The 25,780-nt window shown below is 37.0% G+C and overlaps 1 protein-coding gene across 9 annotated transcripts in view; it reads right to left on the minus strand.

Moving 5' to 3' along the window:
- LEKR1 (leucine, glutamate and lysine rich 1) overlaps positions 1–25,780 on the minus strand; it is a 225,113-nt gene that overhangs the window by 45,728 nt on the left and 153,605 nt on the right. For 8 of the 9 annotated variants that reach the window (XR_006718601.1, XR_006718604.1, XR_006718600.1 and 5 more), the window contains 3 exons: positions 25,348–25,441; positions 12,809–12,973; positions 9,624–9,923 (listed from right to left, as the gene is read on the minus strand). Coding sequence is in view for 3 of the 9 variants with exons in the window: in XM_045503163.1 (XP_045359119.1) it covers positions 9,624–9,923; positions 12,809–12,973; positions 25,348–25,441 (559 nt within the window). In the remaining 6 variants the exon portion in view is untranslated. The remainder of the gene's footprint in view (positions 1–9,623; positions 9,924–12,808; positions 12,974–25,347; positions 25,442–25,780) is intronic. The other variant, XR_006718605.1, reaches the window with a different exon arrangement.

The following is a 25,780-nucleotide window of genomic DNA, read 5'->3' on the forward strand; positions in this document are numbered from 1 at the left end:
TAGTATGACTTGGATGCAGAAGGAACAGGCAGGGAAGAGTGAGCAGGGTCTGATCGAAGATGACTTTAATAACATGCTAAATATTAGAGTTTTAACTTAATTATGAGGGTCATATGGAGTCGTTGAAAGGTTTATTTCAAGCATGGGGCTGGCATGGTCAAATTTGCATTGAAGGAAGATCCCTTTGCCAGCTCTATGGAAAATGGCCCCAAGTGGGGCAAGACAGGAAACAGGGAGGATCATAAGAGACCAACATTTTCACAGAGGAGGTTTCTATCCCCTGCACCCCTTGATTAGGGTGGTCTGGGCACAGGAGAATTAGTGTTTCTGGGTCCTAAAGTTCTGTTGATGGTGAAGAGCATTACCAGTAGAATATGTCTATAACATTTTCAGATGAAGGCCACTTTGGACTTAAAATATGGTTTAATCACACTCCCACTGGGTAAGTAAATGTCAAAATGAAAACATAAATTAGCTTTCCATCTGTTTGAAATTTCTAATATTAAAAAAATGGCCAATTTCCCCCACTCTTTACAATGTAAAAGTAGTTTATTTTTGTGTTTGTTTTCATTTTTTTTCCTTAGAGACAGCTGGATTGTTTTCAATTCCAAAGACAGTGGAAGAAGCAGGAGAAGGCTTTGCTGAGTAACCTGATCATTCTGAAGATGAAAATCCCATTTGTGATGGCAATCACTTGAATTTGGCAATCTGGGGGGAACATGCCAGGAAAGCAAGTCCTAAGTGAAGAATAACCACAGATGGGTGTCTTTTTTATGCTTTATGTCCAATGAGGTCTGAACCAGTCATGGAATGATCAGATTATAGTTTCTACCCACCCACACGAGATATATCCCAGGGTGAGCAGATGACTGGACAACTGGGTGGGGAGCCGAGGCAAAGGGAAACTGGAAAAGGTGTGGAAACCAGAAAGATGAGTAGGAGCTAGCAAAGGATGTGCCCAAACTTCCATTTATGGCTTCTGTTCAACTAATCTGATCAGCCCAAAACACTGCAGAAAAACAGAAGAGATGGCCCTTTGGTAAGACAGGAATGAGAACCTGAATAGATTTCCAGGAAAGAAGTAAGATGGATGGTAGGCAGGCTGTTCTAAAATTGTATTTCTGTGCTCACAGACTTAATGGACACTGTGAAATAACTACTGCAGATATATTGAAACAGAAGTAGAAATGGGGAAATATAAACAACCCCTAGGACTAGTATGCCTCAAGAGCAGATTTTCAGAATGGGGACGAAGAGCCCTTGAAGGCACAGTGTTCAGGATTCAATTGTCTAAGTCAATAATCTAAGATTTAATTAGTATTAATTAAATACAATGGAAACAATTTCTCCCTATTTTTTCTCATTCTGTCAATTTTCTGGCATCTATACTCTGTATCCAGGCAAACTGTCTCCAACATGTAAAAGGCGGTCTTGCTTAGCTCTCCCTTTGCACTGCTGAAGCCTCTCAGTCTGACTGCCTCACTCATGTCTGCCCCATGCCTCATGGTTAAGGTTCTCAGGTTGTTTGTTCACCCATCCTCCCTGCCAACCAACCCTAGGAGTAGCCCATGGTCACTAAAAGCTTTCCCAGTTCTCTCTCTGCTCCCTGTGGAGCCAGAGGTTAGAGAAGAGATTCATATGTTCTAATTTTATTTGGTCCCTAAATTGAGAACTAAGTGGTTCCACTAATTAACTAACTTAATTTACTAACCGGTGCTTTGTTTTCTCATAAATGGAATTACCAGAGAAATGTGTGCCATTTTATCTATATCAATTAAATATGTAAATATAGAAAATGCATATCCTTGGAGTGGCTCAGTGGGTTAAGTGACTGACTTTGGCTCAGATCATGATCTCATGGTTTGTGGGTTCAAGCCCCGCATCAGGCTCTGTGCTAACAGCTCAGAGCCTGGAGCCTGCTTTGGATTCTCTGTCTCCTTTTCTCTCTGCCCTTCTTCTGCTTGTGCTCTGTCTCTCTCTCAAAAATAAAAAATAAAAAATTTTTACAAAATGCATATCCTAAAACTAAGCAAATCCCTTCTGCCAAAAAAAAAAAAAAGCTCTTGGCAAACACCATATCTTCCTCAAATTTAGTCTTTGACTTCACACAAATCCATCCTTGCCAGATTTATTAGTAAGCTTTCCTAAATAAATGGGTTTTCTTTTTTTTTTTTTCTTAAACAGATTTTACATTTGAAAAATATTAGCCCCACATTGGGCTCTGCTATGAGCATGGAGCCTGCTTGAGATGAAAAAAAAAAGCACTCCTTCACACTTCCAAGTTCTACCTCCAGGGAATAACTATTTTCAGGTTTTTAAGCTGTTTCTTGCGATATTTATTTCCATATTTCTATGTAATAACATTATGCAGTTATCTCATGGTTTTTCAATTTTGAAGTCATTATCTAATGGCTTCATAGGATAGAAGATGAGGATTCAGCTTCCCATTCCAACTCCTAGCAGGTGTTTCTCTTTTCCCCATGAGCAGATATTCATGTTCCCTGGGAGAAATTTCTATCACAATTTTGTTGAAAAATCTTCCCAATTTCCATCACAATTTTTATTTTGCTTTATATGATTATAGTATATAATATTATGTAGACCTGAGCCATGCAGTGTACTATGATTACATTTCCTTTCTGGCATGGCTTCCTTTCACAGTTAATTATTGTCCCACTGTTTATCTGCTTAGGTTTCTGGGTTGTTGATTACTTATTTTTCACCAAATCTACTTATATAAGTGTAAATATCCTTTCAGCATGTTCGAACACTCCACGTAATCTATCAGCTTCTCTTATATTGGAGACATACTTCTAAAAACCCTCCATTCTGCTGAACCCAGCCTGGTTGTTCTCTAAATCTGTTGCCCTGCTGTAATTCTCAGATTTCATCCTTCCTCCCTCTCTGACCTGAAAACTTCCTAAGAACTTATGTTTATCCTTAAGGTATAGATATTTCATGATGAAATGCTTTGGTGGAATGGCTTTACCATTCATTATGCTGAGTGGACCCTTCTTCCAATATAGAAGTGTATGCCCTTCAGTACTTAGAAATGTTCTTGATTAGTTTCTGCACTAATCTTTCCTCCACTTTCTCTGTTCTCTCTTTCCAGACTCCTCTAATTTTCTTTTCTTCTCTCCATCTCTTTGTTTTTCTCTTCTACTTTCTGGGAGATTTATTCATCTTTATCATCTAACCCAAATATTGAATTTTTTTACTTCAGCTCTTATATTTTAATATTTATTCTTGTTCTTTATTCATAGCCTCTGCTTATGTTCCATGGATGCAATATCTTCCCTTTTCTCTCTCAGGACATTAATTGTACTCTTTTTTGAAGCTCCCTGCATGCATTATTTTGTATCTTTTTCTTCTGAGTTGCTTTTTTTTTTCCTTCTGAGTTTTACTTTGATCCTAGTTTCTGTCTCATATTTAAGGTGTTTCTAAAACATTTGATGATCTTTGGCTGTTGACATTTAAAAAGGAGTCTCCTAAATGTTACTGGAAGCTCTGTGTGTCTAGGTGAGGGCTTAATGACTGGTATACTTCTTAATGGGTAGATTAGACATGACTATTGCCATTTCACTGGGAGACCCCAATTGTCAGTATCCATAGATCTTTTTCCTCTCCTCTCCTCCTCTCTCCCCTCCCTTCCCCTCCCCTCCCCTCCCCTCCCCTCCCATTCCCCTCTCCTCTCCTCTCCTCTCCTCTCCTCTCCTCTCCTCTCCTCTCCTCTCCTCTCCTCTTCTCTTTTCTCTTCCTGCATTTCTCCAGAGAAGATTCTTCCAATTTCCTAGCTGTTGATATATAAACCTAGTTGTCTATTCTGGGAAGTAAGTGGGTAAAGTGGTTCAAGAGGTCTCACTCTGAGGTACAGACTTTCGTTCTAGCCTTATCCCACAATCTGCTCTTCTGTATCCTCAGGTCCAAAGCCTCTTACATTCAGGTTTTTCTAGAGTATAAACCTTTGGTATACTGCCAGGATGGTGGGTGAGGTTGCTTAGGGGTTAGTGAGGGCATCTGAGGATCTGTCTGTTCCTTTCGCAATTATTCAAAAAATCCTGTTTTCAGATCCACTCCTCTCCCTCTCAGAAGTATCTGGTGTCTCCAATCACTGAGTCTTTCCAGCATTGTGTCACATAATTGGATTTGCTCCTTTTAGGGTTCCACCTCACTTCCTCAATCCCCACAGGCATCAGGTTTCAATATCCTACAGTCTACCAATTACCTCTCAACACTGCTTTCTCAATTTTCAAAATTTGGTCAATGTCTCTTTCATCTAGTGTCAACTCCTTCCTCTCCTGTTCTCTTTTCCTTATGGATATATTCACTTTTTATTAATTTACTGTAATTTTAGTGATGTTTTGGGATTACATAGATAAACATATGTATTCAATTCTCCATGTTTAACCAAGAGCATTATTATTATTATTATTATTATTATTATTATTACGACTACTGTTTTTATTTATTTTTGAGGGAGGGAGAGAGAGAGAGACGGAGTGCAAGCAGGAGAGGGGCAGAGAGGCAGACACAGAATCCAAAGCACGCTCCAGGCTCTGAGCTGACAGTACAGAGCCAACTCGAGGCTCAAACTCACAAAATGTGAGATTATGACCTGGGCCAAAGTCAGACGCTCAACCCTCTGAGCCACCCAGGTGCCCCATGAGCACTCTTTTTTCTTTTTGAATGTCTTTCATCTTCATTAGATGGCTACAGAAACTGATATTTTAAAATTTCTGTCCCATTGTTTTCCTTACTGATAAACTTAAGACAACAAAAATATTGAACTTCCTTTGGTAGCTCCTTTCTGTTTTTGTTTTGGGTTCCTTTTGGATTTACCACATTCTTCCTCTGAATTACCGAATTACAACACGTAATTCTCTGTCAGTGCCGCTGGGCCACACTGTCTTGACAGGACTCACATGAAGCTAGTAGGAAGGAAAACTGGCAGCAAGAAGCATGTGACTATTTTAATCTGTTTTTAAATGATGTTCTATTCCCTAACATATTATATTTCTTTTTGAATTCTTTCTTCTTTTAAAAAAATATTCCCTTTTTTTAGGCGTGTCTTTTCCCTATGAAGGATTTTCATGGGCCCCCTTTCAACATTCACATTTCCCATACAGCTCTACTTTCTATTTTCTCCCCTTTCACCTGCATCTTTTGTTGCTAAACCTTCTTGATCCTGGTGTTCCTGTGGATGCTCTCCAATAATCCGGCTCCATGCAGGAATGTCCATTTGCCCTTTAGAGGCTCTGGCTTTCCTCCTATCCTTGAGAACATTCTTCATACAATTAAAAACAAAGTCCACCCATTCTCTGGCCTCTTGAAAGAGAGCAGGGCTTTCCTGTCTTTAATTAGCTTCTTTATTAGACCAAAAATTTATCTTCATTCTAATGACAATTTGTCCTTCACTTTGTCCTTTTTTCTCCAGAACCTGACAAATTTCAAGTATCTGAAATGTGTGATCAAAATAATAGTGTTTTTCACTGTATAAGCTACAGCCCCTATTCTTTCTGGCTCCTAAATCCTACCCCTTTTATTGTCTCATTCCCTATTTTCATAGGAATATTCTGGATTTTGGTATGCTTAACCAGAGAAGCAGCCTTATAGTTCAGTGTCAATTATTTAACTTCGAAAGGAAAATCTAATCTACCTCCCCTCCTTCCACCCCAGCTAAAGGAAGTCTGTCCCTAGGCATGTCCTTAGGTAACTTTACTTTTGGAATGATCCCTTTCTATTCCCCAGTACCGATCAATGATCATTTAAGTGCCAACCCAGTGTTTTGTATATCTCAAAAGTCTACATTAAAGAAAAAATAAAACTTCATCTCTAAGTAGTTTCCTTTTACAACTACTGAGCAGAAAGAGCTCCACATGTAGCTCCTTTGGCTGAAAAAGAAATTCATTCTTCACTTTTAATCTAGGGTCTTTTGCCAAAATTACCTCTAGTGGCCTGGCCCTGAGACTGGCAGCCTCTAGGATGGCCCCCAGTTATCCCCGCCCTCTTGCTTATTCACATCCTTGTGCAATCTCTTTGCTTTCAATGTGAGCTGGACTTACTGACTCATTTATAATGAATAGAATTTAGCAGAAGCAATGGGATGTCACTTCTGAGATTATGTTACAAAGACTGTAGCTTCTTAGACACCTCTCTTGCACTCTCATTCTTCCTCACTTGGTGCTCTGAGCCAACCCAGCTGTTGTTGTTCTACGTAGAAGTCCTTGTTGTAAGGAACTAAGGGAGTCCTCCGACCAACAGCCAGCAAGGTGCTAAGGCTCTCAGCCCAACAGCCATAATAAAATAACTCCTGCTAACAACCACAAAGTGAGTCTGAAAACAAATCTTCCTCTAGTTGAGCCTTTAGACAAAATTGTATGCCTAACTCCCTGACACCAACCTCACAAGAGGTCTTAAGCCAAAAGTACCTAGCTAAGTCAAATTCAGAGCCCTGGCCCACAGAAACTGTGAGATAGTAAATGCTTGTTATTTGAGAACACTGAATTTGAGAATAGTGGATTGTTCAACAAGGGATAACCAATAGGCCCTTAAAGCCAATTTTTAAAGATTTCAGTCTATGCTTTTTATATAAGTTTCTGTTTAGGGGCGCCTGGGTGGCTCAGTCGGTTGAGCGTCCAACTTCAGCTCAGGTCATGATCTCACACTCCGTGAGTTCTAGCCCCACGTCGGGCTCTGTGCTGACAGCTCAGAGCCTGGAGCCTGCTTTGGATTCTTTGTCTCCCTCTCTCTCTGCCCCTCCCCTGCTCATGCTCTGTCTCTCTCTGTCTCAAAAATAAAACAAAAACAAAAACAAAAACAAAACATATATAAGTTTCTGTTTAGGTCATTCTTTCCTCTGGATGTCAATGTAATTACTCATATAAGATTTTCTTTTGGCACAAAAACAGACACTTAGGCCAATGGCATAGAATAGAAACCCCAGAACTAGACCCACAAACGTATGGCCAACTCATCTTTGACAAAGCAGGAAAGAATATCCAATGGAAAAAAGACAGTCTCTTTAACAAATGGTGCTGGGAGAACTGGACAGCAACATGCAGAAGGTTGAAACTAGACCACTTTCTCACACCACTCACAAAAATAAACTCAAAATGGATAAAGGACCTGAATGTGAGACAGGAAACCATCAAAACCCTAGAGGAGAAAGCAGGAAAAGACCTCTCTGACCTCAGCCGCAGCAATTTCTTACTCGACACATCCCCAAAGGCAAGGGAATTAAAAGCAAAAATGAACTACTGGGACCTTATGAAGATTAAAAAGCTTCTGCACAGCCAAGGAAACAACCAACAAAACTAAAAGGCAACCAATGGAATGGGAAAAGATATTTGCAAATGACATATCAGACAAAGGGCTAGTATCCAAAATCTATAAAGAGCTCACCAAACTCCACACCCGAAAAACAAATAACCCAGTGAAGAAATGGGCAGAAAACATGAATAGACACTTCTCTAAAGAAGACATACGGATGGCCAACAGGCACGTGAAAAGATGCTCAACGTCGCTCCTCATCAGGGAAATACAAATCAAAACCACACTCAGATATCACCTCACGCCAGTCAGAGTGGCCAAAATGAACAAATCAGGAGATTATAGATGCTGGAGGGGATGTGGAGAAACGGGAACCCTCTTGCACTGTTGGTAGGAATGCAAATTGGTGCAGCCACTCTGGAAAACAGTGTGGAGGTTCCTCAGAAAATTAAAAATAGACCTACCCTATGACCCAGCAATAGCACTGCTAGGAATTTACCCAAGGGATACCAGAGTACTGATGCATAGGGGCACTTATACCCCAATGTTTATAGCAGCACTCTCAACAATTGCCAAATTATGGAAAGAGCCTAAATGTCCATCAACTGATGAATGGATAAAAAAATTGTGGTTTATATACACAATGGAGTACTACGTGGCAATGAGAAAGAATGAAATATGGCTCTTTGTAGCAACGTGGATGGAACTGGAGAGTGTGATGCTAAGTGAAATAAGCCATACAGAGAAAGACAGATACCATATGGTTTCACTCTTATGTGGATCCTGAGAAACTTAACAGAAATCCATGGGGAGGGGAAGGAAAAAGAAAAGAGGTTAGAGTGGAAGAGAGCCAAAGCATAAGAGACTCTTAAAAACTGAGAACAAACTGAGGGTTGATGAGGGGAGGGGGGGGGGGGTGATGGGTATTGAGGAGGGTACCTTTTGGGATGAGCACTGGGTGTTGTATGGAAACCAATTTGACAATAAACTTCATATATTAAAAAAAAAAAAAGATTTTCTTTAAATTTTTCTTTGAGAGCAGGTAATGGCAGCTGTCAGCCTTGTTCCTAATTGCATATATAGGGCCTAGCACCTGGCCCCTGGATAGATGCTCAATATATATTTATTGGATTCAACACTTCTATTTTTTTTTTTACATGTCCTAGTGTATAGGTTACTCCTCAGTTTCCATATTGCCATGTCTTTGGATATTTAAGAGTTAGAAAACCTGCCAGTCTAACTGCCTTGATCTCTCTTTCCTTTAACCAGTTGACCCTCCTTTAGAACTTCAACACTGCTGTCTCATTTGAAGCAACTCTGTATCGCCTCTCTCCTTTGGGTTTCTCCGGCAGAACCAAGTCCATGTGTGCTATCCTTTCCCACTCATGCCAGGACTGGTGGAAGCAGCAACCTTGATGAAGGAGGCTATGCTATTGTGTGTTGGCAGGAGATGCTCAATCAGCTGACTCCCTAAACATCTGGAGAAGCAAGTAGCATGTTTATTGCTATTTTGAAAGAAAGAAAGAAAGAAAGAAAGAAAGAAAGAAAGAAAGAAAGAAAGAAAGAAAGAAAGGGAGAAAGAAAGAGAAAGAAAGAACGAACAAAGGAGGGAAGGAAGGAAATGAAGCCTGGCGATGTTGAGTGCTAAGCCTGAGGGTCACTTTGAAACTTAGAAGCAGAATCACTAGAACTCAGGTTTCCTGAAACAGGAAACATCATATCATGGAGATTCAAATAGAATCTTGGCTCTGCCATGCTGTGTGACCTCAACTGCTTAGCAGTTCTGAAATAAGAATTCATTAGAAAACAATTTCAAATCAAAATATTCTATTCCAGTTTAAACAAAAATATTGCTGAAATAATCATGCATACATAAGAAAGAAGACCAACTCATGTACATTATGCTATAGTTTAGGTTGACAGAAAGATAAAGCCCTAAAGAGAAATTACTTTCAGAATATATAGTCCAAATTATTTTTTGAACGTAAGCAGCAAGTGCTCTAAAAGTTTCTTTGGCAAAGACTGAATGTCAAAACCAGTAAGACATAAATATGCAAAGATTTCTAGTCTTAGAAGTTTTAAATGGTTTTTGCAACACAGTAGAACTGGGTGCTGAGGAAACCATAGAGATCTTGTAGTTCAGTGAATTTCATTTTACAGAAAAGGAAGCCAGGTGAAGAGAGGTTAAGTGACTGCCTAGTTAAGGACACAGCCAGGATGTAATTCCAGGTTCCTGAGTAACAGTCCTCAACTGCATGACACCAAGCTACCTTTGATGTTTGTTTGTTTGTTTACTTTTTGAAAGAGTGTGTGCTCTTTCACTAATCACAGCGGCACCATCGTCTGCTTCCTACCTGTTCCTGGGACTGGTTAAACTGCTGCATCAGTTGTGTTTGTGCCAGCATTACTCTATCTAGCTCATCTGACTTCAGCTTCATTTCCTTCCTCAAGTCCTCTGAAATGGAATCGTTACTGTCAGTTTCTTTCTTCAGGCGGGCTTCAAATTCTGCAACCAAATTTTTAAGGTTTTCAATTTCTTTCTCCTTTGATTCAGAATCTTCAGTATGTCGGATACAAGATTCATGGAGTTTTTCTTCAAGGGTGGCCACTTCCAGCTTTAGATCTCTAGTAGCACTTGCGATTAAATCAGATATCTGTAAGATAAATCTTGTATTAGTTTGTAGGCAATATCTCTAGGCAACCAAAGAGTCCTTATGGCTTTAGAAGGTTTATTCTAAACAATCAGAGTGCTCTTCTTATCAAATGAAAACAAATCCTATGACACTATGTAGGCCTCCAAAATTTTCTTTTTAAAAGTTAAGACTAAAACCTATTTTTACCACCTTAAATGGAATTGCATTAATCACTTGGGCATCCTTGGAAATATATAAATCTTTGTGTCCAGATTGAGCTACCAAGGACAGCTCAAGTCTTGATCCACGTACCTGTCTGGATTCAATGTGGGGTGGCTTTGGGACCTAGAAATGCCTGATGTTTGGGGATGCACATAGAGGAGCACCACAGTTATATTCTATTCATGCTATAATTATAGTAAGTTTTGTTTTGACATATATTTTTTCTTTCTTATATATGATGACTGGAGATGCCCTCAGGTACTATACCTCTAGATCAGCACTGCCCAGTAGAACTCTCTGTGATGACAGAAATAGTCTGTGATGTCCAATATGGTAGCCACTAGCCACCTGTACCTACTGACAGTAGTATGTCAGTAAATGTTTAGCAACTGATGCACACACACACACAAAGCCAGATTTGTATCTAGTCTCCATGTAGACTCCGTGTGGACTGGGTGTAAATACTCTCACCACGGCCAATTCCAAGGTACCAAGGTGACATAACCAATTGCTGAGTTGGGAAGAGAGGCCAACAAAAAGGCTCTGGCTTGCGAGTACTGGCTAGTGAGCATTTAGAATGTGGCTAATGTGGTTGAGGAACTGAACTTTAAATTTAAATTTTAATTACTTGAAATTTAAGTAGCCACATATGGCTAACATATTAGATTGTACAGTTCTAGAGAATACCAGAATACTTTGCAAATATACTATCTCTCAGGTGGTACTTCTAGATAAAGAGATGAGAGAATGAGAGATAAAGAGAGAAGATGAGGAGCTTTTCCTTAGAGTCATGAAAGTCTTTAGAAGGGAAAAGACTGCTTGTTTTCTTTCTCCTTAAAAAACAAAGAACAGAAAACAAACCAGGAAGAGCAAAGTTGCTTCTGATGAAACATATCCTTATTATTTGTGCTACAGATATTGTCACATAGAAACCAGTCCATGAAGAATCTGGAAAACATTCATAGACCAAAGTTCCAAGGATTCTGTGAACTATTATTTACGAGTAATGCATCCAAAATTTGTTTCAAATGTTAAATTTACATTAAGAATAACTTTTTTTTTTAAATTTTTTTTTCAACGTTTTTATTTATTTTTGGGACAGAGAGAGACAGAGCACGAACGGGGGAGGGGCAGAGAGAGAGGGAGACACAGAATCGGAAACAGGCTCCAGGCTCCGAGCCATCAGCCCAGAGCCTGACGCGGGGCTCGAACTCACGGACCGCGAGATCGTGACCTGGCTGAAGTCGGACGCTTAACCAACTGCGCCACCCAGGCGCCCCAAGAATAACTTTTGCAAGAAATCTATTCACACTTAATAACTTGAAAAATTAAATTAATATTCCATTATATTCAATTAATCCAGGAAGGAAGAGGATCATTGCTAGGTCTGAGCAGTCGTTTCCATCATCCAAAGGAGAGCTGACACTGAAATAGAACAGGTTATCTTTGGGACAGGAGACTCACAAAGCCACAAATATGTTTTGATTTTTTCAAAATGGGAGTCAGCATTTACAAATCAAGAGAATTCAATTAGAAAATCTGGATTTATGACTTCTTTTAAAAAACTATAACTCTTGGCAAGTCGGGGCCTGCCTTAATAGGCTTCTTCTGGAAGAAAACTAGTATAGGAGAGGTAGAAACTTGGGTGAGCTGAGATTCTAAGCTTTCAGCTATCAGCTTGGAATCTCTCAAGTGCACCATTGTCCCAACAGGATTTCACTTACAAAACACAAATTCAAAGATAAAGTTATTAAGAGTTTCAAGACAACATTTGGAGAGCATTAAACCCAAGAGGTATGAGGCATTTCTGAGTGTGGGCCCTGTGACACTGGACTTGTCATATACTCACGTAGCTGGCCCTGCCTATTGTTCACAGTGCTCTTGAAAAGGCTGTACCATATCTCCTGTTCACTGAAGTAGAGGCCATCAAGTCTCATTTGATGCCTAATTTACACAGACTGTTAATGAGTTTATTCAATGTATGGTTTCCCCACTGGGTCTTGGTTAATATACACACACATATACATACACACGAACACATACGTATATACACAAACACATGTATATATATATGGTGCTCAGGTCTTATAATAACAGGACAACCTTAACAAAACCTTAAATTATGTTTAGGGGGCACCTGGATGGCTCAGTCAGAAAAGATGAGACTCTTGATGTGAGATTATGAGTTCAAGCACCACACTAGGTGTAGAGGTTACTTAAAAATAAAATCTTCAAAAAAATTATGTTTAGCACACACTGTTTCAGAAATTATGGAGGTAGATTACATTTTTAAATATTTCCCTTCATTCAAAATGTCTAGAATTGAAAATATTTGCAATTAAAGGAGATAGGCTTTAGTTGTTGGGAAAATATTAATTACGTAAAACATCTCCTTATCATTTTATGTTGGATATTTGAAGTGTTGGAATATTTAGTCATGCTAATTATTAGTTATAAATTTATGCTGCCTAAAAAATAAGTTTATTGTATGCTGATATGATTTATTTCAGCTACTTATTCTGGAAAATAGCCAAACCATTCTACCCATGTAGCTAAAACCAAGGCACAGAGACTATGAGGAAAGCTACTTGAGTTATAAATATTGTACAGTGTTCTTACAAGGAAATAACCAACATCTATAGTTTGAAACCCATTAGATAATAATGAACATCATAATGACAGACCTTCATTTTTAGTTCCTCTTGTTCTTTCTTATATTTATAGATTATTTCTTGATGTTTTTCCTTTTCAATATCAAGTTCCAGTTTAGCTTCTGCTTTAAAAAGCAGAGCTTGCTCCTCAAACTCAACTAAATGCTGGGCTCTTTCCTTGGCAAGTTCAGCTTCAATCTAGAAAATAGTATTTACCACACATTTAAAACCATTTGACTTTAAGATAAGGAAATTAAGCTTATTTTCAGACTTTAATTAAACAATTTTTAATTCTAATATTAATTGTTTCATTAATTGAATTTTTTAATTCTAATATTTAAAAAGAATCTGACTCAGAACTTAACCCAGAAAAAAAAAATGACCTTGGGTCAAATATTTCAAGATCTTCTAAGACCTTCTAAGCTTTTAAAATGAGTAGAGAAGTTAAAACAATATATTCTGACAGTTTTCAGAAATACTAAAGCTTAGTGTTCTGTACCTTTGTATTATAAACCCAGTCCTTGCCAGAAACCCTATAAGAAAAAAATAAAAAGATTTTGATCCCTTCAGACTGAGGTCTACTGAAAGCTCAGAGGAGATATAAAATAGAAATGTTGAGTTTTTAAATGATCTTTTCTTGATGAGACCCCAGAAAGTTCTGGAGTCACAGATTATCATTTTAATGTGACTGAGGCCAGAAGGATGATTAAGGTAAAACACAGTCAAGTCAGTGATGACTGTATCCATATTGGACCCAGATAGAACCATAGCACTGGAAGGGACTGTAGAAATCCCCTGGTTCCATTTCTCAAGCTTCCATGAATTGTGGAAAGAATCAGCAAGGGTTTTGGATTCAGATGGAACTGAGTTTAAATCCTGGCTCTAAACCCTTGGCTCTGCCACTTTCTAGCTGTATAATCTTAAATTGTGACTGTAACCTCTCCTGGTGGAGTTACAACCAGTTCCCTTGGGAATCATTATGAAGATTAAATGGGACAAAACATCTGTGTAAAGTTCTAGCATGAGCAGGGATTAAATAGTCAGTGAAGATTACTCCTGTGCTGTGACCCTTCAATCTTTATCACAGAATCTACACTAACCATTGTCTGCTCTGTGCCTCAACACCCCTAGAAACCATAACTCACTCCTTCCCAGCAAGCATTTCCATTTTCAGACAGCACTAAGCATTAGGCAGTTTTTCCTTTAGTTGAGCCAACATCTCTCTTCCTGTGGTTTTTAACCATTGGTTTTGGCTCTGCCTACTGGAGCAAGAGAGAGAACAAATCTATGAGTACTGGAGTCATTCTGGCCTAGTCGTTCATCTAGTGAGATTAGAGAATCCCAGTGACAGGCTGGCTCTAGATTTACATTGTGCCATGATTATAAATTCTTAGAAGGAGTAAATGCCAGATAACTTGGGAGAAAAACTGCCAAATCTGACTTACTGTGACTCTGTGATTCAGACCACTATACAAGGAAGACAGAGGTCAACATGAATTTCTCAGGGAAATACTGAAACTCGGGTACCAGGAAACAGAAAATTTGCTAAGAAAGTTAACAGAAAGTCCTTTAAATTAAATAAAATGCAGATAGAAGACTAGCCCCAGTGTGGGGTCAGTTGAGTTTATTGCACTGGTTAGAGGGCTGAGCATTTCCTTTAAGGAAAAATAATTATGTTTATACTCAATGCAAGGAGTTATTCTGGTTCTCTCAAAGTAAGTTTGTGGGTTGTTTGGGGAAAAGGATGCTAAGGATCATTTAGGAACATGATAGAATTGCTCATTTGTGTTGTGTTCACACTTCTAAAGACAAGGAAAGCCTCAGAGTCTCTCAAAAAAAGAACAGATGTTTTTCTGAATTCCAGGTACTTACATCTACCTGCCTCCTGCTAGCCAATATCTCAATGAGATATACCAGAGGTGTCTCAAACTGAAGCAGAAACCTTTTTTTTTAATATATCAAATTTATTCTCAAATTGGTTTCCATACAACACCCAGTGCTCATCCCAAAAGATGCCCTCTTCAATACCCATCACCTACCTCCCCCCCCACCCCCCATCAACCCTCAGTTTGTTCTCAGTTTTTAAGAGTCTCTTATGCTTTGGCTCTCTCCCACTCTAACCTTTTATTTTTCCTTCCCCTCCCCCATGGGTTTCTGTTAAGTTTCTCAGGATCCACATAAGAGTGAAACCATATGGTATCTGTCTTTCTCTGTATGGCTTATTTCACTTAGCATCACACTCTCTAGTTCCATCCACGTTGCTACAAAGGGCCATCTGAAGCAGAAACCTTAATACAACTGTCTCCCCCTGCCCCCGTTTCTTCCCCAGTCCGAACACAGTAACCACAATCCATCTAGTTATGCAGGTCAGTAACTGGGGCATCATTTTTATCTTTCACACCTAACTCGACACCAAGTCCTGTTCACCTCCAAAAGATGCCTTGAATTCATTCATTTCTTTTCATTTCCACTCCCGACGCTCTAGTTCTGGCCACTATCATCTCTTCGCTGGCTTCCTTACTGCCACTCCTGCCTCTCTCCAATCTATGACACACACAGCAGGGTGTTCTTTACAAACTATAAACTGGATTATTTTATTCCCTTTTAGTGGTTTCTCAATGCATTACTATAAAATCAAAACTCCTATACATGATTTTCCACTGGGCCACCACCAGCCCATGCAACACTTTTTTGTGAATTGACAAAGCACCCCTTCCTCAGAGGAACACAGCCTCATGCTGAGCAGAGCACTTGGTGAGCAGAGCACTGGCTGGATTCCAGCTCTCTTCTCTCCCTTGGCCTGTACTACTGTGCTGGGCACAAGGCAAACACTGTTTATGGCAGCCCTGAACTTCTCCAACCTGACTTTCACTTTCCCCATTTGATCACAGCCCCGTGCTCCAACCATGTTGGAATAGATGAGTCAAGAGCACATGAAAGGAGGATATCAAGTGCAAAACATTTGAAAAACTTGCAAGGTGTAACTTTAAGAGTTAATAGCTCACAAGATGCCTTGATACTATTAAAAAAAAAAAAACAACTAAATAAACACGTTTTGAGAAGCTGAAGAAAAATGTGTGCCAAGGTACTAAAATAGCAAGTGTTCAAAAAATTCCTTGTGTGGCTAATTGGTAGAGTTGAATTGTTATTTTAGGACAAAAAGACATCTTTCAAAATAAGGACTGATTGCTCAAATTAAGAGAACAAAAAGATATCCAGACTAGGTGGGACAGGACAAACTACGAATTAGATGACAGAAAGACTTTAGAAGGACTTTTAAAAAAATTATTTAAATTAATTATGGGGAAGAGGTCATTTAGGAAACCAGTAGAGTCCCTTGATGAAGATGGAGCATTAAGTACTCAGGGAAGAAAAGAAGGCAGCTGGTGGATTGAATGAGTAGAATGTTCTGTTCTGAGGCAGGTAGCAGGGAGATCTTCTTGCTCCTGAACTATTCCTTGGAATGAATACTTATAGGTAAAGAGAAAGAGAGAGAGAGGGAGAGAGAAAGGAAGAAGGGAAAGAAAGAGCATGAAGATAGAAGAGAGCAGAGTGATTTTACTATCACTGATTTGACTTTTAGTTTGCACAACCAGAGAAAGAGAAGCACAGTGACGAGCTTCAGGAGGGATTTCTAAACGTTTAAGGAAGCTTCAAGGCCATCTGAAAGTGTTGACCCTGTAGCATACAGAGATGATACTATTGGTTCCTTCATAATCTGAATAGTTTGAACAAAATGAGAAGCCCACAAACACAAGGATTTTCTTAAGCCAGTATATTGTCATTGAGAAGATGAATTCATGCCAAATTATCACGTTTATATTTTTTACATATGATAGAAGCTGTTTAAAATATCCTAGATGAGAGGTGCCTGGGTGGCTCAGTCGGTTGAGTGTCACACTTCAGCTCAGGTCATGATCTCACTGTGCCTGAGTTCAGGCCCCACATCAGGCTCTGTGCTGACAGCTCAGAGCCTGGAGCCTGTTTCAGATTCTGTGTCTTCCTCTCACTCTGCCCTCTCCCCACTCATGCTCTATCTCTGTCTCTCTTTTTCTCTCTCTCTCTCTCTCTCTCTCAAAAATAATAAACATTAAAAAAATTAAAATATCCTAGATGAAAATAAATAAATAAATAAATAAATAAATAAATAAATAAAATCTCTTCGATGAAAGAACTTATGCTTATACAAAATAAATGAATTTGGTGATGGTGCTTATATAAAATACAAACTACTTTATATAATAACTAATAGTAATTTTCATAATCACGGGGAAATTCTGATTTCTAAAACAATAGCACTGCTGGGGATTCACTCAAGGGATACAGGAGTGCTGATGCGTAGGGGCACTTGCACCCCAATGTTTATAGCAGCACTTTCAACAATAGCCAAATTATGGGAAGAGCCTAAATGTCCATCAACTTACGAATGGATAAAGAAGATGTGGTTTATATATACAATGGAATACTACTTGGCAATGAGATCTGGCCATTTGTAGCAACATGGATGGAACTGGAGAGTATTATGCTAAGTGAAATAAGTCAGTCAGAGAAAGACAGATACCATATGTTTTCACTCATATGTGGATCCTGAGAAAATTAACAGAAGGCCAGAGGGGGAGGGGAAGAGGGAAAAAAAAGTTACAGAGAAGGAAGGAGGCAAACCATAGGAGACTCTTAAATACTGAGAACAAACTGAGGGTTGATGGGGGTGGGGGAGAGGGGAAAGTGGGTGATGGGCATTGAGGAGGGCACCTGTTGGGATAAGCACTGGGTGTTGTATGGAAACCAATTTGACAATAAATTATATAAAAAAAATAAAATAAAACAAAAGCATGAGTAATATATGAGCTCAAGAGTTACACAAAGAAAATAAATTGCTATCTGTGTACACATTACAGGTTTGAATTTTTCTGCTTTTTATTTATCCATATCCCCCGTTAGCTCAAACTCTATCTCCTTGGTGAAGGCTTCCTGATGATTCCAGGGGCTTCCCGATGATTCCATTCTGAGTATGTTGTTTTTAAATTCCTTTTGTATTTGTGTTGATATGCATTATTAGTATAACACCTGTGTCTAATACTGATGTTCAAAATACCATCTTTTCACTATTTTCCAAGTGAGTTATTTGTGGTTGATTCTGAGATAATTTTCCGTCAATGGAGCCAAATAGCATATTGTAACATAATCACTCATTACTGACAATCCCTATAAAAGCAAGGGAATTTCAGATGCCAAAGTAGAAATTAGGTCATTTGTTTATATTTGATGTATCTACATAATTTTTAAAAATATATCTCCTATAAATAAATTTTACTATGTTCTAAAAGTTAAAACAAAGGCTGGTTGAAAACTAATAATTCATTATTTATGAACTGACTACTGAATAAATATATTGTAAAAGTAGATGATTATTCAAATACCCAGACTTTGCAGTAAAAAAACAATGCTAAAGAATAGAATATCTATTGAAGCCCTGTCAGAAACTGTAAACTCAGGATGAAAGGAGGGAATATTCTCTTAGCACCAATACAAGGTAGGATGGCTACTTATATTAGCTCATTTAATTCTTACAACATATAATAATAATAACATAATAATTATTATTCCCACTATCTAGGTTACAAAATAGATTCAGAGAGGTTAAGAACCATCACCAAGATCATAGAGCTACTACAAAGGTGGAGAGGTATGCACACTTATTTATTTCTGGTAGACCCCATGGTTCAGCATGTTTTGTTTTTCCATGTAGCCTGTCTCCCCACACATCTACATAGCGTAGTGATAAAGGGAATGGACTTGGTATTTATTTAGTTTTGAAATATTTGGTGATCTTTCCAGATAACTTTTTGTTAATAAATTCTAATTTAATTCCACTGTGGTCAGAAAAAATACTTTGTATGTTTTGAATCTTTTTAAAGTTACTGAGAGTTATTTATGCTCCAGAATATGATCTATTTTAATAAATGCCCTATGTGCACTGGAGAAGAATATGTATTCTGTTGTTAAGTGGAGAATTTTATAAAAATCAATTAGGTCATGTTTATTAAAAGTGTTGTTCAATATATCTCTTAAAAATAAATAATTATAAAAATTATTATACTACTTTACATACTATATATCTTTACTAATTTTCTAGATATTTTTAGATCAATTATTATTGAGAGAGGGCTATCATTGACATCTCTTATCTAATTTTGGATTTGTCTATTCTCCTTGCTGTTCTGTCAAATTTTTCTTAATTTTAAAATTAATTTAAAAATTATTAGGTGAATAAATATCTGGGATTATTATGTCCTCTTGGTGAACTGATGATCTCTTTAATAATATGAAATCAATTTCATAATCCCTGCTAACATTCAAAATATTCTAATATCTTTGCTTTGAAATTTACTTCATAAATATAATACATATATTTACATATATGTAATATACATAAATATAAGCAGATACATAAATATAAACATAGTTCTAGCTTTCTTTTGATTTGTGTTAGCATATATTTTATTTGTGTTATGCATCCTTTATTTTAACTTACTTGTTAAGACATTTCTTTGTATTAAAGTGTATTTTGTTGGAGGGAAAATACAGTAGAGTCTTGCATTTTTATCAAACGTGACAATCCTATCATTTAATGGGGATAGTTAGGCCAGGGCTCTGCAAACTATGGCCCACAGACTAAATTCAGCCATGCCCATTCATTTGTATATTGTCTATGGCTGTTTTTAAGCAACAATGGGCAGAGTTGAGTGGTCACAACAGACAGCCTATGCCCCACAAAGCAAAGATATTTATTAACCAGTCCTTTTTAGAAAAAGTTTGCTCCCAGTTTAGATGACTTACATTTAACTTGATTATTGATATGATTAGCTTTAAATCTATTTTGTTATATGCTATTTGGCCCATCTCATCTCTTTTCCTTTTCCTTTTTTTTTTTTTTTTTTTTGTCTTCTTCTGACTTAAGGTTGTTTTTTTTTTTTTTAATTCAATTTTATTTCCTTTGCTGGTTTGTTAGCTATAATTCTTTTTCTATTTCTGTGGTTGCTTTAGAATTTATAGAATACATCTTTAACTTAATGCAGTCTATCTTCTAGTGATGTATCATGTCATGTATTGAATTAAGAATCTCACAACAGTATACTTCCATTTTCCCTTCTTAGACATTGTGTTATTTTTGTAATATATGTTGCTTCTACGTGTTATAACTCTCACATAAGGTTGTTAATATTTTTGTTTCAAAGTTAATTATATTTTAAAGAAATTCATATAATTAAAAGACTCCTATATTTATCCACATTAGAAGGTCCAATCTGCCATCAATACCGTTTCTGATATACTACATTCCTTTGTGTGGATCCATATTTCCATGTGGTATAATTTTTCTTTTGACCAAAGGCCTTCTTTTAACATTTCTCATAGTGTGGGTGTGCTGGTGATATATTTGCTCAGCTTTTTCATTTCTGAAAGTCTATTTCATCCTCATATTTGAAAGATATTTTCACTTTGTTTGGAATTCTAGATTGGCAGCATGTACCCCCAGGCCCCTCATTCTTCCAGTACTTTCAATCCCACCTTCCTCTTGCTTATATTGTCTTTGATGAAAAAACTGCTGTCATCCTCACCTTTGTTCCTCTCTATATAATATGTCTATTATTCTCTGGTTGTTTTTAAGATTTTCTTTTTATCACTATTTTGAGCAATTAGATTATAATGTTCCTTGGTGTGCTTGAGGTTTGTCGAGCTTCTTGCATGTGTGGGTTTATAGTTTTCATTAACTCTTAAATTTTTCAGCCATTATTTCTTCAAATATTTTTTCTGTCCTTTCTTCTCTTTCTTGTCCTTTGGGGATTCGAAATATGCATATATTAGTCCATTTAAATTTGTCTCATAGCTCCCTGATGTTCTTGTTTGTTTGTTTTGAGTTTTCTATTTTTGTTTCAATTGCTGTGTGTTCAATTTCACTAAACTTTTCTTTTGAAAGGTCTAATCTGATATTAATCCCATCTAGTGTACTTTTCATCTTAGATATTGTTCTTTTCATCTCTAGAGGTTCATTTTAGATCTTTTTTATATCTCCCATATCTCTACTTAACATGATCAATTTTTCCCCCAGATTTTGGACAAATGGAATCCTGTTATCATAACTGTTTTAATGTCTTTGTCTGCTAATTCTGATACCTGTGCCTTTTCTAAGTCAGTTTTTATTAATTGATTTTTTTCTCATTATGAGTTTTCCTGTTTTGTTTGTTTGTTTTGTTTTGTTTTGAATGGCAACTTTTGATTGAATGCCAGGCATTGTAAATTTTACCTCATTAGATGCTGAATATTTCTGTATTCCTATGAATATTATTGAACTCTGTTGTGGGATGCAGTTAAGTTTATTGGAATCACCGTGAGTTTTTTAGTTCTTCCTTTGAAAATTGTTAGGCAGGATCAGCTCAGCATTTAGTCTAGGGCTAATTTTTCCTTAATGCTGATGCAAAACTCTTCTGAGAACTTTACCCAGTGCCCTATAAATTGTAAGTTTTCCAGTCTGGCCATGTGTGAGCATTTGGTACTCCCCTTTAGTCTTTTCATGGGTCTTTCTCTGCCTTTGAGTAGTTTCCCCACACATACGCATTAACCATGCATATACTTTATGGGAACTCTTCGTAGATCTCCAGCATTATTTCTGTGTGCAGCTTTCCCCTGAGAACACTACCCTGTGAATTCTAGCCACCTTGATCTCTCAGGTCTTCTCAACTCAAAGAATCTGCCAAACTACCTAGATTCACACTTCCTGTATTGTGGCCTTAAATTTCTTTCAAGGAACGAAGTCTGGGCAATCACAGAATTCACCTCATTTGTCTCTCATCTATAAGAATCATTATTTGATATCTAGTGTCTTCAAACCATTGTTTTCTATCTTTTTCCCAATGGTTTACTTGTTTAGGAGGGAGGGTAAATCTGGTTCCTGTTAGTTCATATAGGTCAAATGCAGAAGTTTTTGCATTTTGTATTTAGCTCTCACCCCCCACCCTGCCCAGGTTTGTATCGGTTCTCATTTCCTGGCTATATAACCTTGGCAACTTACATAAATTCTCTGAGCCTTATTTTTTTTCCATGTGCAAATGGGAATAATAATTTTATAATAATTAAAATTACATTTATGGAAAGCATCGAGCACCAGGCCTAGCATATAGTAAACACTCTAATTAATGGAGACTATTTTTATTATCCTGATTAAAGGTTTAAGTCATATGATATTTGCAGGCTATTCCAGATCTAAAATTTTATGATTTCATTAATTCAATTTTGAAAATTACACGGTATAATTTTAAAAATTAAAGTGTGCTCTCACTATTGTTTTTAGTCATATATTTATAACGCATAAATGAAAACTGATATTTTTATGACAAGTTCATCCCTGTACATTTTGTTATTTTATAAGCGATCCTTTTAAATTTCATTAATAGTACACAAAAACACATTAGGAATTATTCAGCCATTTGGCTCTTCTATTTGAAGAACTTGATATTTTTTTGGTTTGCCTCCTTTGATGCTGGAATTGCCTACTTCTTGAGGTAAACTACCCCCCTCCCTTGGGTTTTCACTATTAATCCAGTTGCTCAGCCAGGAGGTAAGGTTCTGTTTGTTTGTTTGTTTTAACTATTGGGTTATATCAAGTTCTTCTTCAAAATAGACGAGCCAAATGGCTGAATAATTCCTAATGTGTTTTAGTGTACTACGAATGAAATTTAAAAGGATCGCTTATAAAATAACAAAATGTACAGGGATGAACTTGTCATAAAATATTGGGTTTCAAATGCTTTATGTACTATTTAAAATGAGGTCAAGGGTAATACAATTCTAAAATGTTCCTAGATGTGATGATATCTTAGTAATAATCTAAGAAAATATTTGGTTGGAATTTGCTTATTGCACTACAAAGTAATAGTCAATACATGACTATCACTTAATGTCAGCACTCTGGCTACAGGAAATTTCTTAATTACAAAAGTTTTAACTGAAAAGTAACAACACTGTTAACTTGGAACCAATTTTAAATGTTCACCATACACAATAATTTATTTTCTTCACATCAAAGAATACTTGAAATAAACAAAAATCTATGGCAATTGGTAAATATACGGTTATTTTAAAATGTGCCATCTTTGTTGCATAGCAACTATTGATTCTATTATGTGCTTTTTACATACTCTAAAATAATTAAGCAGAGGCACAAATTGCTATCTACTCTTTTTGAATGCTAAAAGCACTTAAGTTATGAAGTTTATTCTAATATGTGTATTATATATTTGTAAAGGGAACATTTCATTCCTACACAAAGGCACAGTGACCCAAGAAAGAGATGACAGTGTCATAGCAGTGATTCTCCTTTCTCATGAGAGGACTTTTAGGGAACTTTTTATTCATAGTCTCAATAACTAACACAGCCAAGACCTAATTATCATTCCTTGGCTTTACTGGTCTGGATCTGGATTTACTGCCAAGCTAAATTATAAGATTTATTAATAAGAAGTCATGTCCTCTCAACAAAATGAAATGCCCATTTATATCATAGAAAATTATACATGCCAAAATATGTCTATGATACAATTAATTTATGAGAATGATATCATGGTCTCAGTAGGAACTTAGAAAATCTTACATAGGTTTATTTGCATCATCAAATTAACAGCATGAAGCAAGATCATAATACTTTTTTATATGATCAGATGCTAACACTAACTTGGTCTACTTGTGTTAGCACCTCATGGACAGGGTACAGTAAGAAGCAGTATAAGAAGAGATCATAAATGCAGAGACTTCTACAGTATATTGTATTTGAAAGTCCTTCAGGGGTGTGACCAAGGAGATAAAGAACTTCTATACAAGCAAAGGCTGGAAGGTTCACTCTATCGGTCTAAGAGGAGCTCAGGCATCTGAGGGAAGGGAAGAATCTGTGACTCTCTATTCACACTAATTCCGTCAGTGAAAGTTCTGCATCAAAAGATGAGATGTTTACAATATCTCTTCATACATACTGCCAAATTGCTCCCAAAGGGTTGCTGTAACTTTCAGCCCGTTGAACAGTGAGTATGAAAGATTACCTTACTAGACTTTGCCACAATGCCAAAACCACTCTGTCAACTGGATGGGTAAAAAAAAATCTCTCATTGTTTTAATTTGCCTTTTTTGGATTGCTGGTTAGGTTGATCATCTTTTTTGTATTTTTAAACATGGGTTGGTAAGGAGGAGGAAGTGACTAAGAAGAGCCAATTGAGTACCCCAAGACTAATAAAAATTCAAAAAATGTGGGCTTTAGGAGATGGAAAAGAAAAAGCCCATACTTCAAAATAAGAATGAGCCACTTAGAGCAACCATTAGTCCATTCTTAAGTTTTAATTGTTGCCTCTATGGAGCTGCTGTTCTAGTGATCATTTCTCTTACAGCCTGAGTGTGCTATCCCTGAGGGACAAGGGAAGTGAGATTCATATGTAGAGGGCCAGTAATGCCTGTGTATGGCCAACTGAGTAAATACTGGAAATGAAAGTGAAAAATTTAGATCTCATCTGAGCCAGCAATGATATCTAAAGGGACTAAGTTTGGTGGATGGTAGAGTGAAGAGTCCAGGTGGAGATGTTAGTTTGAATGTAGTCACTGCTTATTGCTTGAGGTTACAAGTTATAGGGTCTGGTCACCAAGGAGAAGAATCTGATATAACCAAACAGGTTGTCGGGGCTTAAGTCAAGCAATCTGAATTTCAGTAGCTAGCTCTAGTACTAGATGCAAATTTATAATGGTATCAAAAAACCAAGGATGAAGGCTAGTGCTAGGGATAGGTATCAGTTGGGCAAGAGAGAGTTGGAAAGGCTTCAGGACATTGTTCAGGACAAGGTCCAGGGATCAATCAAGGAGTATCAGAAGTTTATGACAGGGAGATCATGGTTATAGTCTCAATGAGTAGAGTTGTACATGGCCTGAGAAGATAGGGACCAACAATTTTTAGAATATTATTCGAATTCCTTAAAATTATTAAAGTAATACATATTTATTACTGAAACTTTGAAAAATTTAGAGAAGTCCAAAGCCAACAATCAATGCATTTTTCAATCCTCTAAGAGAAAATATTTTCCTTATAAAGAGTGAGCTAAATACTTTCCTTTTACTTTGCCAAAAGTTCATAACTGAGTAATCTTGTCATTTTCCATTCTCTTACATTATCTTCTTAAAAGCAGAGAAATTACAAGAATGAATTAATATTCCCCTGCTTTTAAGGATGTGGTCAAAGGCAGATTCTGTCACTTTACAGGAAAAAGGTAAATATTTGAAAATAAAAATTAAACTTTTACATGAGAACTAGGGGCCATCTTAATTTTACAAGTTTTAAAATTCTGTTCTTACCTTTTTATTTCCTATTATGTTGTCTAGTATTATGGGAAAGACACACATTATAAGTATGTTTGGCCTAGGAAATTCCAGAAGGAATCAAAATGTGCATAGAAGCAGAGATATCCGGAATAGTCTCCTGGCAATCAGAATTTTGAAAAAGCAAATAAGACACATGCTGATGAAAGTTACATTATCGTTACCTTCTCTCTCCAGTTATCATCATTCAGCAGCTTCTGTCTAAGGGTTTCCTGCAGCTGCTCGATGCTTTTCTGATGTGAAATCAGCATTAATTCCCTGAAAACCATAAACCCAGCAAATGAATCAAGACTCACCCTGACACTCTTCCTAAATTGCAGTTCCTGGCTCAGAGAATAGTATTTCACAACTTAGTCTGTTTATTCTCTTTAACAATATAAATACTACCATTAGATAATATTTTAACCATTCACAGAAATTTACAAACACTGCATACAAGGTAAGTATTTTATCAGTATTTTTCTCCTAATTTTGCTTAATAAGTTATGTTATTATTTTTGCATGAAATAGTAACAACATATGTGGAGTCATAAATATAATAAAACATCACACATCATGGTTCCAAAGTTTATGACTAAATTCTAACACTAGACGATA

This window comes from Leopardus geoffroyi, chromosome C2 (assembly GCF_018350155.1).
Source record: "Leopardus geoffroyi isolate Oge1 chromosome C2, O.geoffroyi_Oge1_pat1.0, whole genome shotgun sequence".
NCBI classification, from domain to species: Eukaryota; Metazoa; Chordata; class Mammalia; order Carnivora; family Felidae; genus Leopardus; species Leopardus geoffroyi.